A 23661-nucleotide genomic window follows, 5' to 3' on the forward strand; every position below is an offset into this window, starting at 1 on the left:
ATCTTTTCAAATGTATACATAGCACTTTTTTTTACTTTGATCAATTATGTACTATTGCCATACAGTACATACACTTTTTGACTAGAACTCAACTTGAAGGTGCAAGTTTGCATTAAGATCAAATATCACATATTAGAACATTAGGATCCACTTTATTTATTAATATATTACACTCAGCATAGCTTATAAAAATGTCAAAGCCACAGTCATAACTACATTACAAAAATAATTCTATCAATTCACAAGGTTAGTAAATATAATTTGTTTTACCAATGTCTGTAACTACCAAGTTTAACATCTTTGTTCTAAATTTGGAAAAAACATAAAACCATTTATTTTACACGGTGTCATTGTTACAGCTCTGTAATTCAGCTGTGCTTGTTAAATTCAATAGAGTTGAGAATATATAAACAAATAATGCGCTGAAGTAAGAAAATTGCTGATAAAATTGTTCCTAATGCTTCTAATGAAATCATGTGTTGCCTTTGGTTTCCTGGTTGCAACTATGTTGCAGATTGTTGAACTTTCCATAGAAGATACCTTATAAAAGGAAGCCAATAGTTTTGTTGTATTGCATTGAGCAATCTTGAAATCCTAGTACACTATTTTTAAGACAAATATTATTGTATTTTCTTGAGAGTTTCTCTCCTAATTTGTATTTGTTTCTGTTTAATTAACCTTCGATTGTGTGATTTTGTTTAGGCAAATGCAAGTCTTTTATTCCCCAAAAATAAATAAAATAAATAAATAAATCCTCTCAACAGAGTTGTAGGCTGATTTATCTTAAGTTTGTAATTTAGTGTACCAGTGTAGATTCATTCATTGATAGAGACTCAAAGCACGTTTGTTCGTTGCTCTGGACAAGGGCGCCAGCTAAATGCTTTAAATGTAAATGTAAATGTAAATGTAAAACCTACAGACACACTGGCCCTATGCAGGCATGCTAAAAAGGCTCATGAAATAACTAACATTCCTTGCCTCATTTTGTTAAAGCATGCACTTTATTAACTGGAGTATTCTTTTTAAGCAGTTTCACTAGGACCTTTCTGAAATCCTTAGTATTCAAGACATAAATTATGGGATTTAACATGGGTGGAATTGTGAATGATAGTGAAGTATTAATTATCCTAGCATTTGGATGGATTGAAGATGTTGTAACAGCAAGGTATGTACTTAATACAGGAAGAAACAATATTCCGACTACCAGCAGATGAGAGCCACAAGTCTTGAATGCTTTAAGACGACCCTTCCACGTTGTAATCTTAGTTAAGGCCAAAAAAATGCCTATGTATGATAAGATTATGGCAGTCAATGGTACATAAAGGTAAACTATAATACAAAATCTTGCCATGAACATATTTAGGCTGGTGTTATTACAAGCAATTGTGTAAACTGGCCCATGGTCACAAAAGAAGCTTTTTATCTCATTGGTTTTACAGAACGAAAGTCGTGTAATCAAAATCACCATTGTGCCAAATATGCTAAAATTAAATACCCATATTGCTGTTAAAATTGCAAACATAAAGGAGTTATTTACAAAAGCATGGTACCGCAGAGGTAAGCAAATGGCAATAAATCGATCATATGCCAGAACAACAAGCGTTAAAGACTGTCCACCAGAAAAGAAAAAAGTAAAAAACATATTAGCCAAACAAGCATCATAAGCTATGTACTGTGAATCAAAAAGAAATGTCTTTACAAGATTAGGAATTAGTGCATTTGTTTCACCAAAATCTGAAAGAGCCAAATTAAAGATTCCCATGTATTTAGGAATATGCAGACTTTTGTGTATTAATATCATTAAAAGAACAACTGAATTTCCACACAGTGCAAACATGTAGACAACAATTAAGAAAACAAAGTAGTATTTACTAAAAGGTATTTCAGAAAATCCACTGATGAAAAAGTATTTTGGACGAAAAAAAGATTCATTTTGTAATAAACTGGAGTTCAAAGCGCTCATGATGGATTTAATTGCAATATTGTGCACGTCTTTTCCAGCCTGAAATGACAGACATAATTAAATAAATAAATGAAATAAGTAAACATATTCATCATATTTAAATTGTTTTAAATGTACACTATAGTATACAATTATCAAAGCATACATGCATAAAATGAGCATTAACAGCTTTAACAGTAAATTTGTGAAAATAATAAATTTGATATTTTATGAATAGTTCATTTTTATTGTAGCACTTTATTTTTCCTTACCTTATACTTAAAGTAACTTCTATTACAGTATGTTCTGCCTTTGTACAAGCATTATATGTAAAGGTATACTCATGTGACAAAGTTCAAAAGCTGCTGCTATATAACCCACCTGCTACTGTTTTTATAGGCCAATTTTCTTGTTAATTAATTTTTTTTTTTTTTGTATGGGAACCAGGGGGAAGGACTGACCTTGTTACAATTATTTTTTTTTATTTTGGAAACCAGAAGGAAATCTTGACATATTGGGGACTATAACAATAACAAAAAAAATTGTGAATGTGATATTATGAATGTTATAAATAATTAAACATAAATGTCTTTGCTGTCATTTATGCTGAGGCATAATAAAATGTTTTAAAGATGAGGGGTAATAAGTTTAAAAGTATAATTTACCACTTTGTTACATGGACTAGAATTTGATGAATATGAATTTAACCAGAGTTATATAACGAGTGAGCAAAGTCATATATTGTACAAGTTGTACAACACAATAAAATTGTCATGAACAGGACCCCGCTGAATTTTGAGCCTATGTGAATTTAGCAACAAACTTTTGTTTAATTATTACAGTTAATGTAGTTAGAAGATTAAATGAATGGACAAAACATCAGCCTCACAAGTCCTAAATCTCATCAAGTCAACAAAGCTTGTTCCAATGGTAGCAAACCCCTAGAGACTCTGGGTTGAATCTGCCATCATAGAGACCTCATTCCTATCTGAAGTCATTCCTATCTGAAGTCTATTAAAATACTTTCTTTAACCTTTAAACAGAGTAAGCCCAAAGCATCAAGGCCTTCATAGCTGCACAGGCCAAATTTTCTCGGTGAGAAATCCCATAAGCCTCCATAGGGATTTGCTGAATTGAATTACTGAGGAGGCAAGACCAGCTGGGCAAATTAGTAGGAGAGACCTTTACAGAGCAAACAAGTGTTTGCAGAATTACCCAAGATGAGCTTTAATCTGCTTGGAAAGTGTCAATATAGAAAATGGGATTTCTACTTATTTTGCTTTATATAAATTGGAGATTCTTTCTTTTACTTTGTTTGGAGCCCTGACCATGTTTCAATACCTCATGTACAGACTTCTGTGCACATTCAGCAGTTAAGTTTATCTTTTAAATATTTTAATCTGGAAATTTTCACAGCAAACCTAAAGGAATGTGCAATTGCATGAGTGAAAACACACTATCCTGGTTTGCATCTTAGGCAGGCATAACCCCAAATTAATACCTGGCTACCCTTAATTCTACAAGATCGTTAGAAACAAACTCAGCTATGGTGACTGTGTGTGATGCAGAGAATGAGGCAGAAGCCGAAGTTTACGCACAAAAAGTCTTTAATAAACAAAAGCAGGAAAATACACACACCGGCAGCAAAGCTGTATATTCCTGAGAACAAAATACGGCAGTTTGTGTAATGTAATCCACTGGACCACGCTGGGGAAAGCGTGGCGCTGGCAGCAGCAGAGAGAAAGCAGTGCAGACAGCGTGACTTGTGGAAACAATAACGGACAACGTGTGGGTGAACATGGGCTGCTTATATGTGTGTGGTTAATGGAAATCAGGTGCACCGTGTTAATAATCAGGCGAGCAGCTCCGTGCGGGCAGGGCTGGTGCGGGTGAAGACGCAGGGTGTTCCCTGACACTGTGATAGATGTTCAGAGATTATGCCTGCATACACAGGAGAGACAAAATAAGACCATACAAAATCTGAAGTAGGTAAATGTCAATACCTAGGTTGTTTTAGTGTCAAAACCCTCAATAGTTCCTATGAGGATGAAACACTCTTTGGGAAACCACGGCAACATGTTTGTTGGCTAGGATAATTGCCTCTGTCAACCAGTGGGCCTGTCTTTGCTTTGACTGGGAACAACTTATTCTTTCACATTACATTAGAATAATAAGATAAATGTTATTTATTTAATAAAACGTATATTCAGATTTACAAAAATCATATATTTTATGTTAAATCTGGATTTACAAAATATAAGAAAAAATATTAAAAATGTATTTGTAGATGTTTTGATGTAACAAACATTGTTAAAAAGTATTAATATAGTTTATTTAAATAGCAATCGCTTGCTATGGGAAACAAATAATCAAAAAAGTAGCCAACAGGCACAACATTACTGAAAACGTTTGGTTTATATAAGAAATAAATTAAAACTAGCAGTTAGGAGTAAAGCAGTTAGGAATAAACTAATTTATTTTATTTAGACTGGGATATTTAAAATCAGTGGATCAATTTTAGAAATTTTATTGCATTATGTTAAAAGAAATAAGGTTATTTGCTTTAGGCTCTATTGAATCTGTACTAATCTACAGCCTTTTCCAACATGACAATGAAGACGTGAAATTAATTAAGTGCCTTGCCTAACTTAGTTGGTCTTTTTCAACGGTTTCTAAAGTAATTTATGTTTAAGAGATCTAACATGGGTGGAATTTTGAATAATAATAAAGTATTTGTTATCCTATTAATAAGATGATATAAGTAAAAACAGCAAGGTATTGTATGTACTGTACTTGATGCAGGAAGGGAAACGTTCCTACGATCGTCAGATTATTGCCACAACTTGTGACTTGTTGACCCTCCCATATTGAAAATTATAGCTAAAGCTAACAGAATGCCTATGTATGATTAGATTATAGCAGTCAAAGGTGCATACAGGTACTGTATATTATACAGATCTGCCATCAAGTCATTCATGCTGTATCATTACAAGCAACTGTATAAATCGACCCATGATCACAAAAGAAGCTTTTTATTTTGTTAGGGTTTACAAAGTGAAAGTTATGTAATCAAAATCAGAGTCTGAAAGAGCTAAATTAAAGATTTTTATGTATTTCTGAATATTGGTCAGCTAATATAGTGAAAAGGACAATTGAGTTCCCTCACAGTGAAACAATAAAGATCTCATATAAAGAACACAGCATACTATTGGATTATGTTGACATATTAATATTTAGAAACTTTAAGATCTATAAACAATACAAGCAATCAAAGTTTATACGGTTTACACAAATATACAGCCAAATATATATGTGCACACTTGACCGTAACATTCATATGAGGCTGCACAGACCCTAACCACAAATTAACTGTGCACCTATAGAAAGAATTTGAACACCAATTTCATTTCAGGCTTTTATGCCAGATTCAGTGCCCAAACTCATGTGCTCTTGTGGCTAAATAACTATATAAACTTATTTCAAAACCTAGTCGAATGTCTACTCAGAAAGTGAAGACTGCACTTATCGCAGCAATTGGGGACCCACCATATTAATACCAATGGTTTTAAAATGAGGTATTTAATGGTGAGATGTTTACAGACCTTCAGCTATATAGTGCATGTACAGTATAAAATGTTATCTCTTACTATATCCAGTCCTAGGAATTATTAAAATGCCTGGCCTTACTTTGTTATAGCCTGCACCTGAGAAACTGAATTATTCTTTTTAAAAATATTCACTATGAATTTTCTAAAGTCCTTTGTGTTAAAGACATAAATGATTGGGTTTAACATGGGTGGAATTGTGAATGATAGTGAAGTATTAATTATTCTTGCATTAGGATGGATAGTGGATGTTAGAACAGCAAGGTATGTACTCAAAATTGGAAGAAAGAATATTCCTACTACTAGCAGATGAGAGCCACATGTTTTGAGGGCTTGGAGACGACCCTTCCATGTTACAATCTTGGTTAAGGCCAACAGAATGCCTATGTATGATAAGACTATCGCAGTCAAAGGTGCATAGAGGTATATTGTTGTACACAATTTTGCTATGAAGGAATTTATGCTGTTGTCATTACAAGCAATTGTATAAATTGGCCCATGGTCACAAAAAAAACTTTTGACCTCATTGGTTTTACAGAATGAAAGTCGAGTAATCAAAAATACCATTGTGAAAAGTATGACAAAATTAAATAACCATATTACTGTTAAAGTTGCAAACATAGACGAGTTATTTACAATTGCATGGTATCTCAGGGGTAAGCAAATGGCAATGAAACGGTCGCATGCCAGGACAACAAGAGTTAAAGCCTCTCCACCATAAAAGAAAAATGTAAAAAACATGTTAGCCAAACATGCATTATAGGATATGTACTGTGAATCAAAAAGAAATGTTTTCACGAGGTAGGGAATCAGTGTGTTTGTTTCACCAATGTCTGACAGAGCTAAATTAAAGATTGCAATGTATTTAGGAATATGCAGATTTTTGTTCACTAATATCATAAAAATGACAAATAAGTTTCCACACAGAGAGATAATATAGACAAAAATTAGGAAAACAAAGTAGTACTGGCTGAAAGGTAACCCAGAAAATCCACTGATGAAAAAGTACTCAGGACGCACAAATGCATTTTGTAATAAACTGGAGTTCAGTTCGCTCATGATGAAATTAACTTTACTGCTGTTCATGTCCTATTTTTTTACCTGAAAGTATAACGTTAATTCAATAAATAATTGAATAGATACACATAGTCAACATAGTTCATGTTATTTAAAGTATTTTAGCTGTTTAAGCATTAATATCTTGAAAACATCATTTATAATACTTTTAACACCAAAATTTTAGCAGTGAACATTAGACTTAAATTATTACAACATTTAACTTTACCATTGGTGTTTATTTTTCTGCAGGATACTGATTATCTTGTATTGTTAATTCAACTTGTATGCTTTAAAATGTTTTATTTCTACATTTATTCTCATGTGATAGCTCAGATAGTGACACTAATATACTCATCTGCTAGTGTCATATGGTTTTATAACCCTGTTGGTACGTTTTAATTCTCCTCTTTTGGGAACAAGAGGGAAGGGCAAATACATTATATATGAATAGAAACAGGTTGGGGATCATTAGAAACCTGAAACAAACAATAGCAACCGTAAACAAACACCAAAATGTATGAGAAGAATTATACCGTATGTTCACAAGACCTGTATGTATTATATTTGTTTTCAAGAGGAGATTTTTAAATTGCATGAATCTTCTATTTTTAACAAAGGAATCTATAGTAATTATATTGTGTCTGATCCATGAGGTTAAATGGTTAAACTCAAGAACCATGAAGATGGCAATGGCTTAGGGCTGCAATTGCCATTTTGCATGAGCAGTTTTCATTCAGGTGCCCACCAGTGAGCAGTTGATAACCCAAACAATGATGAAACTAAAATGCATGGATTTTTCTTGTCACCCAAATAGATAGATAGATACAACTTTATTGTCATTGCATAGTACAGGTACACAGCAACGAAATGCAGTTTGGCATCTAACAGAAGTGCAAAATGTAGCAGTCGTGCAAAAGTGCAGATAAATATCTAGCATATTTACAGTGCAGATAACTATCTGGCATATTTACAGCAGTGGTATATATGAAGTATATACAGTGAATAAATATAAAGGCTATTTCAGTGCAGAGATGTGTGGACATTCAGAAGTACAGTGAATAAATATAAAGGTGTACAGTAATTAAGAAAAATGTGCAGAAATGAAAGGTTACAGATCACAAGATTATGGCATTTAAGGAGTAGCAAGCTGAATAAACAGTCTACTATATATAAAAATATATATATATATATATATATATATATATATATATATATATATATATATATACACATACATTATATACACAGATGAATGTGAAATGTTGGGCAGAATGTACAGTAATGATAAATATACATACAGATATAAAAGTGCAGATGTAATGAGGAGTGAAAAGATATAATATGTAGTATGTACATGTATTGTACAGAGGTTATATACAGTCTTTTGTTTATGTTTGTTTTGTAGTGATTTAGCGGTGTAGTGTTGAGTTCAGTAGTGTGATGGTGGATGGAAAAAAGCTGTCCCTGAACCTGCTGGTTCTGGTGCGTAAGTTCCTGTATCTCCTTCGTGATGGAAGGAGGTTAAACAGTTTATGACTGGGATGTGAAGAGTCCTTGATAATGTTGTGAGCTCTGCGCAGACATCAGTTGTGGTGAAGGTGTTCAATGGCAGGTAGTTGGGTGCCAGTAAAGCGTTGGGCGGTTTTGACCACCCTTTGCAGTGCTTTACGTTCACACACAGTGGAGCCTCCGTACCATACAGTGATGAAGTTGGTCAGGATGCTCTCAATGATGCAGCGGTAGAAACTCGTTAAAATCCCCGGGGACAGATGAGATTTCTTGAGACTTCTCAAGAAGTACAGGCGTTGTTGTGCTTTTTTTTACCAGAGCTGACGTGTTCTGCTGCCAGGACAGATCCTCAGAGATGTGAACTCCCAGAAAGTCCAGAATCCATCTGCAAGTGGAGGTGCAGATACCCAGCTTACTGAGCTTAGTGATCAGTAAAGTGGGGAGGACTGTATTGAATGCAGAGCTAAAGTCAATGAACAGAATTCTGATGTATGTGTTGCTTTTATCCAGGTGGGTGAGCGCTGAATAAAGAGCTGTGGAAACTGCATCCTCTGTTGACCTGTTCGGGCGATAGGCAAACTGGTATGGGTCCAGTGTAGGTGGTAGGCCCGCAGTGAGGTGATTCATTACCAGTTTCTCAAAGCACTTCATAGCAATGGGGGTGAGTGCAACCGGGCGAAAGTCATTCAGGCATTTAGCAGCTGAGTGCTTAGGCACTGGTACGATAGTAGTGGTCTTCAGGCATGTTGGTACCGTGGCTTGGGCCAGTGACAGGTTGAAAATGTCAGTAAAAACCTGTGCCAGTTGTCCAGCGCATGCTCTGAGAACACGTCCCGGTATGCCATCCGGGCCAGCTGCCTTGCGTGCATCCACTCTGCTAAACACTGAATAGACGTCCGTTGTTGAGATTGAAAGTGGGCTGTAAGCAGTAGCAGAGTCCGTGGTTGGTGTAAAATGTCCTGTGCTTTGGTCAAAACGAGCAAAAAAGTGATTAAGTTCGTTCGGTTGGAAGGCACTACTGGTTGGTTGAGCTGTAGGTTTGTAGTCTGTGATTGACTGGATGCCTTTCCACATGCGTCTGGGGTCAGAGTTGTGGAAGTGCTCTTCTATGTGGAGTTTGAATGTGAGCTTTGCTTTCCTGATGCCCCTTTTCAGGTTGGCCCTGGCTCTGTTGTAGTCCTCTGCACTGCCAGATTTAAAGGCAGCATCTCTTGCTTTCAACAGGAGACGGACTTCAGAGTTCATCCACGGCTTCTGGTTAGGAAAGCATTTCACGTGTTTGACGGTAGTGACATTGTCAATGCACGTGTTAATATGGTCCAAAACAGATGATCAGTCAGAAGGTCCAGTGAAGTTCTCCAGACTAATCGGTAGAACGGACAGATAGTGTTTGGAAGTGTGTGCTTATGTAGTGTGAGCTGATGAGAGTCAGGTGTGCATGATTAGTAGGACAGGAAGCTGCTAGGAGGAATGTGTGGCTCAAGTGAGAGTGTGGCTGGTGGATCCCTGACAGTACCCCCTCCCCCAGGGGCCACTCTCAACGCCCAGACCTGCCGCCTGGGCCGGCCCCGGGGCGCCTGCCGTAGCGGATGAGACGCATAAAACTCCTCGAGGAGCGCTGGGTCAAGGACGTCCCGCCGGGCCACCCACGACCGCTCCTCTGGGCCGTAACCCTCCCAGTCCACCAGGTACTCCAGACCGCCAGCTCAAAGACGGGAGTCCAACACCTCCCGTACCGAGTAGACCGAGGGCTGGTCCAAGATCTCCGGAGGCGGTGGTTTCGATGTCTCGCCTGGATCCCGTGACGCCGGTGGAACATAGGGCTTTAGGAGAGACACGTGGAAAGCGGGGTGAATGCGGTACAGGGGAGGTACGTCCAGCCTGTAGGACACCTCGTTAATCCTTTTCTCTACTCTGAAGGCCCGATGTACCTGGGGCTCAGCTTTCTACAGGGAAGCCGAAGTCGGAGGAGTAATGAACGCCGTTTTCCTCTCGTCCCCCTGGTGTATGCATACCAGGTTGTACGCACTCCGCAGATCGAACTTGGTGAAGATCTGCGGAGTGCGTCCAACCTGGTACGCATACGCCAGGGGGAAGTTCGTAATTCCTCCAGGGCGGCAGGAACCAGGGGGAGAGGGTACGGCTGTGGAGAGATTTGTGCGTTCAAGCCAAGTCAAGGCAGGGCCGGAGTCCCCCATCCTTCCTGCCCACAAAGTTGAAGCTGTAGGCTGCAGGAGATGAGGATGGGGTGATGAAACCCTGTAGGAGGGCCTGACAGATGTACTGTTCCATCGCTTGGTGTTCTGGAGCTGATAAGGGATAGATCTGACCCCTGGGTAGTTTGGCCTCAGGCATCAGGTTGATAGCACAGTCCCACGGCCTGTGGGGTGGCAACCTGGTGGCAGCCTGCTCGCTGAAGACGTCTTCGTACTCCCGATATTCCGCCGGGATCTCCACCTGTGGGGCCTGTGAAACGCCCTCCACCTGAGTGGCTGCCAGAATCATTGGTCTCTGGCAAAGCACGGGGAGTGGTTGTAGGCAGTTCCTCAGGGCTCCACTCGAGGATGTCACATGGGTCCCAGGAACACCTGGGGGAATGTTTAGCGAACCAGGGACAAACCAGGATGATTTCAGCAGTGGAGTTCTCCAGCACCAAGAACCGTATCTCTTCCTGATGTAGCACCCCAACCTGGAGTGTGATGGTGGGTGAGCAGTATCTGATCCAGCCCCTTCCCTGCGGGCGTCCCTGAATGGTGTTGACAGCTTGCTTGTGAGTCCCCGTCTCACGGTGTAGCTGGAGGCGTTCTGGGCACGCCTGGGAAATGAAGTTCCCCGTGGAGCCGGAGTCGACTAGAATGGAGACAGAGAGTGTGAGAGAAGGGGTTATCAGGGATACGGGTAGCTTGGGTAAATGCGAGATGTCAGAGGAAAAGTCTACAGCACTCCGTTGAGGAGGACGTGTTGGGCACTGGGCGACTCAGTGTCCTTGTTCTCCACAATATAGGCAGGCTCTGAACGCCATCCGGCGTTCTCGCTGATGGGAGGTCAGTCTGTGGGAGCCCAGTTGCATGGGTTCTGGTTCTGAGGCTGTAGATAGCGCAGAGGCTTGGGAGGTTTCTGCTGCAGGAGTGCGACTCGATCTTTGTATAAACGCCTCCAATCGCTAATTGAAGCTCCTGATTTAAACCTCTTTTGTATGTCCCAAGCAGTGCTGCCTCATTCCAACCACTAGGGGTGGCCAGCATGCGGAAACGGAGGCTGTAATCCACGACGCTATCCGCCCGCTGGCGGAGTTCAAGGAGTTGGTCGGCCATGGAAGTATTACCGGTGCTCGTGCAGAAGACTTCCGTGAAGTGTGCTATGAACGTGGCATATGACGTAATCGCTGGGCTCTCTGCACTCCAGAGTGCTCTCGGCCAAGCCAACGCACGTCCGGCGAGCAGCGAGATTAAAAACGCAACCCGGGCTCGCTCTGTGGGAAATCGCTGGGGTTGCATTTCAATGTACAGAAATACCTGAAGCAGGAAGCCGTGACACTCGGCCGTGCTTTCAGAAAAAACAGCCGGGAGAGCCATCGGGCTTCAAAGTGGTGGTGCAGCTCGGCTGGAAGCGGCCGACGTGAAAGCTTTGCGGATTGCCTTGGTGAGCTCTCTCACAGGATCATCGGATACTTCGGGCTGGGAATAAATAAGGTAACGCTGTTAGGTTTCCTTTTATTCCCAGTTGGCAAAGGTCCGTTCTTCTGTCAGGCTGAAAGAATGAGCAGAAGCCGAAGTTTAACAGAACAAAGATGTGTTTAAAACCGAAGGAAATGAAGATGAACCAAACCAGCATTAAGCACGGGATGACAGAATGCACAGGCAAAGAGCAGTTTAATAGATATATCCACAACAAAATAGTCCAATAAAAAGAGCAGACAGAAGGTCCAGTGAAGTTCTCCAGGCTAATCGGTAGAACGGACGGGGAGTGTTTGAAAGTGTGTGCTTATGTAGTGTGAGCTGATGAGAGTCAGGTGTACATGATTAGTAGGACGGGGAGCTGCTAGGAGGAATGTGTAGCTCAAGTGAGAGTGTGGCTGGTGGATCCCTGACAGTTCCCTTCAAACCAGTGAGAAGGACATTACATATAAAAACATAGTGTGCAGCTGCATTCTGCATCAGTTAAAGATGTCGAATATCTTTCAAACGCAGACCTGCCCAGGGTGAGTTGTAGTATTTAAGTTTTAAGTAAGTGTGGGACTGAATGTGTAGCTGAGTGGCCTAAATGGACAGAAAGAGCAAATTCTGCTAATGCTGTATAGGAGAGATTTATACAGGGAGTGCAGAATTATTAGGCAAGTTGTATTTTTGAGGATTAATTTTATTTGAGGATTTAATTTGAACAACAACCATGTTCTCAATGAACACAAAAAACTCATTAATATCAAAGCTGAATATTTTTGGAAGTAGTTTTTAGTTTTAGCTATTTTAGGGAGATATCTGTGTGTGCAGGTGACTATTACTGTGCATAATTATTAGGCAACTTAACAAAAAACAAATTCATACCCATTTCAATTATTTATTTTTACCAGTGAAACCAATATAACATCTCAACATTCACAAATATACATTTCTGACATTCAAAACCAAACAAAACAAATCAGTGACCAATATAGCCACCTTTCTTTGCAAGGACACTCAAAAGCCTGCCATCCATGGATTCTGTCAGTGTTTTGATCTGTTCACCATCAACATTGCGTGCAGCAGCAACCACAGCCTCCCAGACACTGTTCAGAGAGGTGTACTGTTTTCCTCCTTGTAAATCGCACATTTGATGATGGACCACAGGTTCTCAATGGGGTTCAGATCAGGTGAACAAGGAGGCCATATCATTAGATTTTCTTCTTTATACCCTTTCTGCCAGCCACGCTGTGGAGTACTTGGACGGTGTGATGGAGCATTGTCCTGCATGAAAATCATGTTTTTCTTGAAGGATGCAGACTTCTTCCTGTACCACTGCTTGAAGAAGGTGTCTTCCAGAAACTGGCAGTAGGACTGGGAGTTCAGCTTGACTCCATCCTCAACCCGAAAAGGCCCCACAAGCTCATCTTTGATGATACCAGCCCAAACCAGTACTCCACCTCCACCTTGCTGGCGCCTGAGTCGGACTGGAGCTCTCTGCCCTTTACCAATCCAGCCACGGGCCCATCCATCTGGCCCATCAAGACTCACTCTCATTTCATCAGTCCATAAAACCTTAGAAAATCAGTCTTGAGATATTTCTTGGCCCAGTCTTGACGCTTTCAGCTTGTGTGTCTTGTTCAGTGGTGGTCGACTTTCTGCCTTTCTTACCTTGGCCATGTCTCTGAGTATTGCACACCTTGTGCTTTTGGGCACCCAGTGATGTTGCAGCTCTGAAATATGGCCAAACTGGTGGCAAGTGGCATCTTGGCAGCTGCACGCTTGACTTTTCTCAGTTCACGGGCAGTTATTTTGCGCCTTGGTTTTTCCACACGCTTCTTGCGACCCTGTCGACTATTTTGAATGAAACGCTTGATTGTTCGATGATCACGCTCAGAAGCTTGGCTATTTTTAAACTGCTGCATCCCTCTGCAATATATCTCACTATTTTTGACTTTTCTGAGCCTGTCAAGTCCTTCTTTTGACCCATTTTGCCAAAGGAAAGGAAGTTGCCTAATAATTATGCACACCTGATATAGGGTGTTGATGTCATTAGACCACACCCCTTCTCATTACAGAGATGCACATCACCTAATATGCTTAATTGGTAGTAGGCTTTCCAGCCTATACAGCTTGGAGTAAGACAACATGCATAACGAGGATGATGTGGTCAAAATACTCATTTGCCTAATAATTCTGCACTCCCTGTATGTGTGAAAATAGGGTTACTCAAAGGTTACATGCATTTCTTACATGCACAATGCCAAGTTCCTAATAAAAATAAGGCTTTAATAAAGAGTGTGGTAAATCTGCATGGCCTATAAAAAACTTCTCAACAAAAAGTTCTTTTTTTTTTCTTGGCAACAGCGTTACGGGTTAGTCAAAGAAAATAATAAGGACATAATCCTCGGTCTTGCACACGTGCAGTAATACCGGAAAAATGCGGCGGCAGGCTGTTCCCAAAATGTTGCTTTGCTCTTAAAGGAGCCACAACATATTTCACCAATTACAACGTGTAACAGACACTGTCTTTTGTTAAAGCCTGTGTAAAGTTAATTAGTTTCAGTGTAAAAATATTTGTCAAATTCAGTGGTTGCGTCTTATGTATGGGTACGCTTTATAGTCCGGAAATTACGGTATATCAACAATATTCAATGTTTAATGCATGCTGGCAGAATAATTTTTATTATATATCATTTTATTAATTAGGAGAAATGCTTTGCCATAGCAATATCCAAAACCTAGCAACCTACAAACATGGCAGTGATCACCAGAACATAATTTCATACACAATCACTGCCAAGGTTTAAATGGACTTTGTTTGTATATAATCAGTTTATCACAATGTTTCTAAGTTTCTTAAAATCAAATTTTTTATTTTGCCTAGTTAAGTCTTGAGAAAAGGCCCTTACATCAGCATGAAACTTTTTTAAACATACACAATGTGTTGCATTTTTATTATGGGTCTTGCACTAGCACCTCAGGATATAGTGCATTGAAGGACCTTAACTGTTTAATTCTGGAGCAATGAAAAATATTAAGTTACTGATCATATTGAACACAGAGAAAACACATATGACATGATATGATTTATAAATAAAATAAATGTCATTTATTTAAAAAAAGTATATCCAGATTTACATGTATATATTGTATGTTAAATCTGGATTTACAAAATATAAGAAAAATATAAAAAATGTATTTGTAGATGTTTTGATGTAACAAACATTGTTAAAAAGTATTAATATAGTTTATTTAAATAGCAATCGCTTGCTATGGGAAACAAATATTCAAAAAAGTAGCCAACAGGCACAACATTACTAAAAATGTTTGGTTTATATAAGAAATAAATTAAAACTATTTAGCAGTTAGGAATAAACTAATTTATTTTATTTAGACTGAGATATTTAAAATCAGTGGATCAATTTTAGAAATTTTATTGCATTATGTTAAAAGAAATAAGGTTATTTGCTTTAGGCTCTATTGAATCTGTACTAATCTACAGCCTTTTCCAACATGACAATGAAGACGTGGAATTAATTAAGTGCCTTGCCTAACTTAGTTGGTCTTTTTCAACGGTTTCTAAAGTAATTTATGTTTAAGAGTTCTAACATGGGTGGAATTTTGAATAATAATAAAGTATTTGTTATCCTATTAATAAGATGATATAAGTAAAAACAGCAAGGTATTGTATGTACTGTACTTGATACAGGAAGGGAAACATTCCTACGATCGTCAGATTATAGCCACAACTTGTGACTTGTTGACCCTCCCATATTGAAAATTATTGCTAAGGCTAACAGAATGCCTATATATGAATAGATTATAGCAGTCAAAGGTGCATACAGGTACTGTATATTACACAAATATCTGCTATCAAGTCATTCATGCTGTATCATTACAAGCAACTGTATAAATTGACCCATGATCACAAAAGAAGCTTTTTATTTTGTTAGGGTTTACAAAGTGAAAGTTATGTAATCAAAATCAGAGTCTGAAAGAGCTAAATTAAAGATTCTTTTGTATTTCTGAATATTGGTCAGCTAATATAGTGAAAAGGAAAATTGAGTTCCCTCACAGTGAAACAATAAAGATGTCATATAAAGAACACAGCATACTATTGGATTATGTTGACATATTAATATTTAGAAACTTTAAGATCTATAAACAATACAAGCAATCAAAGGTTATACGGTTTACACAAATATACAGCCAAATATATATGTGCACACTTGACTGTAACATTCATATGAGGCTGCACAGACCCCAACCACAAATGAACTATGCACCTATAGAAAGAATTTGAACACCAATTTCATTTTAGGCTTTTATGCCAGATTCAGTGCCCAAACTCATGTGCTCTTGTGGCTAAATAACTATATAAACTTATTTCAAAACCTAGTCGAATGTCTACTTAGAAAGTGGAGACTGCACTTATCGCAGCAATTGGGGACCCACCATATTAATACCAATGGTTTTAAAATGAGGTATTTAATGGTGAGATGTTTACAGACCTTCAGCTATATAGTGCATGTACAGTATAAAATGTTATCTCTTACTATATCCAGTCCTAGGAATTATTAAAATGCCTGGCCTTACTTTGTTATAGCCTGCACCTGAGAAACTGAAGTATTCTTTTTAAAAATTTTCACTATGAATTTTCTAAAGTCCTTTGTGTTGAAGACATAAATGATTGGGTTTAACATGGGTGGAATTGTAAATGATAGTGAAGTATTAATTATTCTTGCATTAGGATGGATAGTGGATGTTAGAACAGCAAGGTATGTACTCAAAATTGGAAGAAAGAATATTCCTACTACTAGCAGATGAGAGCCACATGTTTTGAGGGCTTGGAGACGACCCTTCCATGTTACAATCTTGGTTAAGGCCAACAGAATGCCTATGTATGATAAGACTATAGCAGTCAAAGGTGCATAGAGGTATATTGTTGTACACAATTTTGCTATGAAGGAATTTATGCTGTTGTCATTACAAGCAATTGTATAAATTGGCCCATGGTCACAAAAAAAGCTTTTGACCTGATTGGTTTTACAGAATGAAAGTCGAGTAATCAAAAATACCATTGTGAAATGTATGACAAAATTAAATAACCATATTGCTGTTAAAGTTGCAAACATAGACGAGTTATTTACAATTGCATGGTATCTCAGGGGTAAGCAAATGGCAATGAAACGGTCGCATGCCAGGACAACAAGAGTTAAAGCCTCTCCACCATAAAAGAAAAATGTAAAAAACATGTTAGCCAAACATGCATTATAGGATATGTACTGTGAATCAAAAAGAAATGTCTTCACGAGGTAGGGAATCAGTGTGTTTGTTTCACCAAAGTCTGACAGAGCTAAATTAAAGATTCCAATGTATTTAGGAATATGCAGATTTTTGTTCACTAATATCACAAAAATGACAAATAAGTTTCCACACAGAGAGATAATATAGACAAAAATTAGGAAAACAAAGTAGTACTGGCTGAAAGGTAACCCGGAAAATCCACTGATGAAAAAGTACTCGGGACGCACAAATGATGCATTTTGTAATAAACTGGAGTTCAGTTCGCTCATGATGAAATGAACTTTACTGCTGTTCACGTCCTTTGAACCTGAAAGTTCACCTTAATTTAATAAATAATTGAATAGATACACATAGTCAACATAGTTCATGTTATTTAAAGTATTTAGGCTGTTTAAGCATTAATATCTTGAAAACATCATTTATAATACTTTTAACACCAAAATTTTAGCAGTGAACATTAGACTTAAATTATTACAACATTTAACTTTACCGTTGGTGTTTATTTTTCTGCAGGATACTGATTATCTTGTATTGTTAATTCAACTTGTATGCTTTAAAATGTTTTATTTCTACATTTATTCTCATGTGATAGCTCAGATAGTGACACTAATATACTCATCTGCTAGTGTCATATGGTTTTATAACCCTGTTGATACGTTTTAATTCTCCTCTTTTGGGAACAAGAGGGAAGGGCAAATACATTATATATGAATAGAAACATTTTGGGATCATTAGAAACCTTAAACAAACAATAGCAACCGTAAACAAACAAATAAAAAACAAAATGTATGAGAAGAATTATACAGTCGCCACGGCTTGCTCATCATGTCTGTTGTGAAAAGCGCTATAGAAATAAACTTGACTTGACTGTATGTTCACAAGACCTGTATGTATTATATTTGTTTTCAAGAGGAGATTTTTATTGTAGGTGTCATACATTACAAACTTTTGTGCAAAAAATTTCATGAATCTTCTATTTTTAACAAAGGAATCTATAGTAACTATATTGTGTCTGGATCCATGAGGTTAAAAGGTTAAACTCAAGAACCATGAAGATGGCAATGGCTTAGGGCTGCAATTGCCATGAGCAGTTTTGCATTCAGGTGCCCACCAGTGAGCAGTTGATAACATAAACAATGATGAAACTATAATGCATGGATTATTCTTTCACCCAAATGAGGATGGGTTCCCTTTAAGTGTGTTCACTTTAAACCAGTGAGAAGGACATTACATATGAAAACATGGTGTGCAGCTGCATTCTGCATCAGTTGAAGATGTCGAATATATTTCAAACACAGAACTGCCCAGAGTAAGTTGTATTATTTAAGTTTTAAGTTAGTGAGGGACTGAATGTGTAGCTGAGTGGCCTAAATGGACAGAAAGAGCAAATTCTGCTAATGCTTTATAGGAGAGATTTATGTGTGAAAATAGGGTTACTCAAAGGTTACATGCATTTCTTACTTGCACAATGCCAATTTCCTAATAAAAAGAAGGCTTCAATAAAGAGTTTGGTAAATCTGCATGGCCTATAAAAAAGTTCTCTGCACAGAGCTCTATCGACTTAAGTAAACGCACTATATCAACAATATTCAATGTTTAATGCATGCTGGCAGATTAATTTTTAATTATATATTATTGTATTTATTAGGAGAAATGCTTTGCCATAGCAATATCCAATACCTAGCAGCCTACAAACATGGCAGTGATCACCAGAACTTCATACACAATGACTGCCAAGGTTTAAATGGACTTTGTTTTTTACAATATATGATCAGTTTATCTCAATGTTATTTAGTTTTTTAAAATCAAATGTTTTTTTATTTTGCCTAGTTAAGTCTTGAGAAAAGGCCCTTGTGTTTTTGATTACATTATTTATCTAACATTTTGGAATGGTCTGTTTGGTTTCCATAAAATACAGTAGAACTTTGAACTGAAATTACATCAGCATGAAACTTTTTCAAACATACACAATGTGTTGCATTTTTATTTTGGGTCTTTTTGCACAGACCTCAGGATATAGTGCATTGATGGGCCTTAAACTGTTTAATTCTGGAGCAATGGATAATATTAAGCTACTGATCATATAAAATAACAGAGAGAACACATATCTGACCATATTTTGTCATTTTATTTCATATTTATGTTGAACAAAATGGTTTGTTCAGATTTGATGAATTTATTTAGTTCCGTGGTTTACCACCCATGGAGTAAAATTAATATGGTTAATACTATACTCATATGTTAATATACATGAATTAATATTTTTTCACATTGTTGAATATACTGAATTCCTAATTATAAGTGTAACCACATTAGTACCAGGTGTTTATATGCTAACACTATTGCATTCATATGTTGACAGTAACAGATACAAACCTGTTAGTTCCTAACTAACGGGCATTGTCATGTGTAAATGCACCTAAGTGTGATTAACTTTGGTTTACATTTCCTTTATGCAATTTCACAAGAGCATTGTGTGTGTGTGTGTGTGTGTGTGTGTGTGTGTGTGTGTGTGTGTGTGTGTGTGTGTGTGTGTGTGTGTGTGTGTGTGTGTGTGTGTGTGTGTGTGTGAGTTTAGCAAGTTAATTATCTCATTTAAGATTATTCCCAAGATGAGAAACAAACCCCAAACCCCTCACCCTGTTTATTCTTTCATACCAGCTACTCCTGAGTCCTCATTCTCTCTGTCTAGGGTGTCACAGTGGTGGCAAAAACTCAGAGGATTTGTGACAAATATGTTATCGTGGAGACATCAACCCTAGCTGAGCACAAGCCTCTCGACAATTTACACCAAGTCAATCAGCAGGTCAAAATCAAAAAAAGGACAAAGTGGCTGTAAGGACAAAGTGGATTGAACCTATATTCATACATGTATGGAGGCCCTGCAACTCTCTAAATGATTTTCCTTTTGTGAATTACTGAATAGCCATGCCCAGCAGTATCTTAAAAGCTTTCTTTCTGGGAGAATTACCAAGAGAGACTTTTATCGAGCAATGATCTTGACCTGAGAGCAGAACAGAAAGCAAGTGTTTCGATTATTAAGATGAGCCCTACATTAATTGCAAACTGTGGCATGCCTTTTAGGTATTAGATTAAGTCAGGACATTAACTAGTAGTTATGCTTTACATCTGGCTTAAAAAGTGAAAGTCAGTCCACCCCAGTTGGCATATACTGTATGTCATATACAATTTATTGTTTATCATTTATTTAGTTTTAGAGTAAAATAGTTTGTCCCATAATCAGATTCAGTGTTTATTATTGTAAAATTAAAAAAAACAGTTTTATTCATAGTCAAAATCGTAAACTAGTTTGACAATTTTTTATATATATATATATATATATATATATATATATATATATATATATATATATATATATATATATATAAATAATGTGGATATAAGACACAGATAAAATATTTTCAAATTAAATAATTAATTAATTCAGATTACTAACTGATGTTAGGTTCAGAATACCACACACATATACACACACACACACACACACACACACACACACACACACAGAATGAGAGAGAGACTCCTTTATATTGTTTATGATTTGTGGGCCTATAATCCTATTACTCACTTTTTCTGTAAATGTTAAAAACAGCATATCATTCGTTGCTTCTGCCAACTCTCACAGTTCTCAGTATTTTGTTTCTAATCTCTTTGGTTCTAAAAGAATATATAAAAGGATTTACTAAGGACGGACCAAGAATTGTGCCAATTCTGAACCCATGTCGCATCTCTAAAGTAAGAACTATACCTGTCCTAGTTAAAAAGGTTATAAGAAAAGTAGGCCCGTAATAACACACTACAACCATCAAATGACTAAAGCATGTGTTAAATACTTTTTTCTTGCTACCTTTTGAGTTCATTTTGAAAACGACAAGAACTATCATTATATAAGACACACAGATGAAACTAAATGTTCCAAACAGTAGAATGAAAGTTACAATTGCCATTAAATCAAAATATGGGTTAGGATCTACACAGGTGGCTCTGACAACAGATCCATAATCACAAAACATGAATTTAAGTGTAGAGTAACAAAATGATAGAGGAAGAACAGTTCCAGGTATGACAGATATTGCAGCAGAACCCAGAATCCACAGTATGAAAGTGAGTATTACAGAACGAACATTTGTCAAAATTGAATGGTAATGCAGTGGCTTAATTACGGCAAGTAATCGGTCAAAAGCCATGACAGAAATAGTAAACACCTCCATCACAAAGCCTAATCCAAACACATACATCTGAATAATGCATGGTGCAAAAGATATAGTTTTAAAACCAACTAAAAGGTTTCCTACCATTGTTGGACATGAACATGAACAATAGAGCATGTCCACAATTGCTAAATTGCAGATGAAGAGATACATTGGCTGGTGTAGACGTTTATCCATGGCAATAACACATATGTTTGTCAGGTTCCCAAGCATTACAAGAAGATATAAGGTAAGGATGACAATTCCAACAGTCATTGGTTTTTCAAAATTGTCAAATCCTGTGATGATAAATTCACTGATTGTTTTTCTGGAAAGATTCTTCGACATATTTACCCCATTGTAGCTCTATTATAGTTCAAAATAATTAAAGTGGCACTATTAAAGTACAGTACTTTAAGTAAGACTGGAACTGTATATCCAGTCATCTGGTACTGTAGAGCTCTTCTATTATACCACCATAATGCTGCATTAGGCATCCAGTGCTCATCTTCTGGCAAAAGGGTAAGAACTGGTCTGTATAAAAGTTCATGGTATTATATAACCACATTTGTTGAAGCTCATTGGCTACATCAAAAAGATTACGTTGCTTCTGTACTATTCCCAATGCATTACACTATATAAGACATACAGTTGTTTGCAATGTTTCAGCATGTGTGCATTCATTCTGTTATAAGGATAAATATTTCACATGATTGTCTTTTATGTTATGTACAGTAAATTTTACTGACAAAATTAGTGAATGCTAAATGATTTGCAGTTAAGTAATCAAAATCAAGATCATTCTTGATTAAATTCAACATTATTCATTAAAATCAACAAATATACAAAATAAAAATTGCATTTATAATGAATAATAATTTGTGACTTCAAAGTAAATTACAGTTAACAGAGTTTAGTGTCAACATAATATGAAATTAGGAGTTAATAATACAAATGTGGGATCAAGAGGTACTATAAGGTTTTGAATTGAATATTACTTCTCATAGATTTTGATTATTTAGCGATCTGAGATACAGTGGAACCCCATTGTACGAGGAACCTATTGTACGAGCAAACGGAGATACAAGCAACCTCGCTCGCAAAATTTTACCCTGTTTCACGAGCAAATTTCGAATGCACGAGCAAACCCACGCTGCCGGTTCCCCGTTTTCGGCGGAGGGTCGCATCAGTCGCTTAGTTGATGACGTATCACTCGGTTGCTCTCGTTGTTCAGTGCAGCAAAAATGTAACTGTGGCAGCGGGGGCATGGCCGAGCAGCGGTTTGTGAATGGAGGGCGGGTCCGGGAGCAGATAGGCAGGGGATTGCCTCACCTGAAGTTAATGTGACCTAATGATTGTTCTCTATTTTCAAGTGATCGGAGGGTGCATTTAAGGAGGAGACTGTGTGTGTGTGTGTGTGTGTGTGTGTGCGCGTGCCAGAGACGTGCTGCGTGGGGCACTAAGCAGACTGACACAAAAAAAAAACAAATAAAAGTGGCTGTGAAGCCTTTGCACCTGACCTGTTGTGGCGTTCCTTATTCCCGTATTCATACGCTCTCCCACAGTACCTTTTTTTAGTTTTATATTTTTAATTCACTAGAAATCTTGAAAAATGTCTCCCAAGAAAATCAGTGATGGTGCTGTGAAAACGAAAGTAAATAGAATTACATGGAAACCGAGGAGGTCATGAGTGTGGTGCGTGTCTCACACTCGCAATCAACCACTATCACACGAGTAAGTGTTAAATTATGTTTATATTACGGTCATTTGCTGTGTATTTGTTTTGAAAAATAGGCTACAAATACTTTTTAAGTGCAGAAATAAGCGATTGGATGAGATCTCGGAACGGATTAAATCACTTTTACATTCATTCCTATGGGGAAAATTAGTTTGAACATACGAGCAAATGGACACACAAGCAATTTTCAAGAACGAATTATGCTCGTACAACGGGGTTCCACTGTATTATGAGCAAATTTGAGGGATGAAGCCAGACAAAATATAATCCTAAAGATATCCATGAATGTCAGGCATAGGTGAGCACATGTTTAATCTCTTGAGCTCACCACATGAAGGATGGGGTGGGGGTATAAATGCACTGCTAGTGAAACACAAAATATCACTTATCTTCAGGAGTCTGGGCTAGGGTGAAAGCTGAAAATTTGTTTACTAGATTCTGTATACTCTTATATTTACATAAAGTATTTGTTTCTAAATTCAAATTCTTACAATATCTATAAACATTTTTTCTCAGTTTCCATTGTGGTGGAAAGCTAATATTGTATCGGACATCATATTAAATGAACATAATTTTTACTGACATTGGATACACAATTATCATTAACATTTACAATTACACAATTTTA

General features: G+C 37.3%; 4 protein-coding genes across 4 annotated transcripts; all 4 read right to left on the reverse strand.

Annotated features, from left to right (window-relative positions):
• Positions 1-979: 979 nt before the first annotated feature.
• LOC124394764 (olfactory receptor 10AG1-like) lies at positions 980-1963 on the reverse strand. The gene has a single exon (XM_046863204.1). It carries the CDS (start codon positions 1961-1963, stop codon positions 980-982), a length of 984 nt encoding a protein of 327 aa, XP_046719160.1.
• Positions 1964-5625: 3662 nt separating this feature from the next.
• On the reverse strand, positions 5626-6606 carry LOC124394624 (olfactory receptor 51I1-like). Its single transcript, XM_046862983.1, has one exon. It carries the CDS (start codon positions 6604-6606, stop codon positions 5626-5628), a length of 981 nt encoding a protein of 326 aa, XP_046718939.1.
• Positions 6607-16369: 9763 nt separating this feature from the next.
• LOC124394623 (olfactory receptor 1M1-like) lies at positions 16370-17353 on the reverse strand. Its single transcript, XM_046862982.1, has one exon. It carries the CDS (start codon positions 17351-17353, stop codon positions 16370-16372), a length of 984 nt encoding a protein of 327 aa, XP_046718938.1.
• Positions 17354-20701: 3348 nt separating this feature from the next.
• On the reverse strand, positions 20702-21643 carry LOC124394295 (olfactory receptor 8I2-like). The gene has a single exon (XM_046862437.1). The coding sequence runs from the start codon at positions 21641-21643 to the stop codon at positions 20702-20704; it is 942 nt and encodes a 313-aa protein (XP_046718393.1).
• Between the last annotated feature and the right edge of the window lie 2018 nt (positions 21644-23661).

Source organism: Silurus meridionalis, chromosome 12 (assembly GCF_014805685.1).
Source record: "Silurus meridionalis isolate SWU-2019-XX chromosome 12, ASM1480568v1, whole genome shotgun sequence".
NCBI classification, from domain to species: Eukaryota; Metazoa; Chordata; class Actinopteri; order Siluriformes; family Siluridae; genus Silurus; species Silurus meridionalis.

Excerpts from the sequence above, each read along its gene's own strand:
- LOC124394764 (XM_046863204.1), bottom strand. The coding sequence starts at position 1,963 with ATGAGCGCTTTGAACTCCAGTTTATTACAAAATGAATCTTTTTTTCGT.
- LOC124394624 (XM_046862983.1), bottom strand. The coding sequence starts at position 6,606 with ATGAGCGAACTGAACTCCAGTTTATTACAAAATGCATTTGTGCGTCCT.
- LOC124394623 (XM_046862982.1), bottom strand. The coding sequence starts at position 17,353 with ATGAGCGAACTGAACTCCAGTTTATTACAAAATGCATCATTTGTGCGT.
- LOC124394295 (XM_046862437.1), bottom strand. The coding sequence starts at position 21,643 with ATGTCGAAGAATCTTTCCAGAAAAACAATCAGTGAATTTATCATCACA.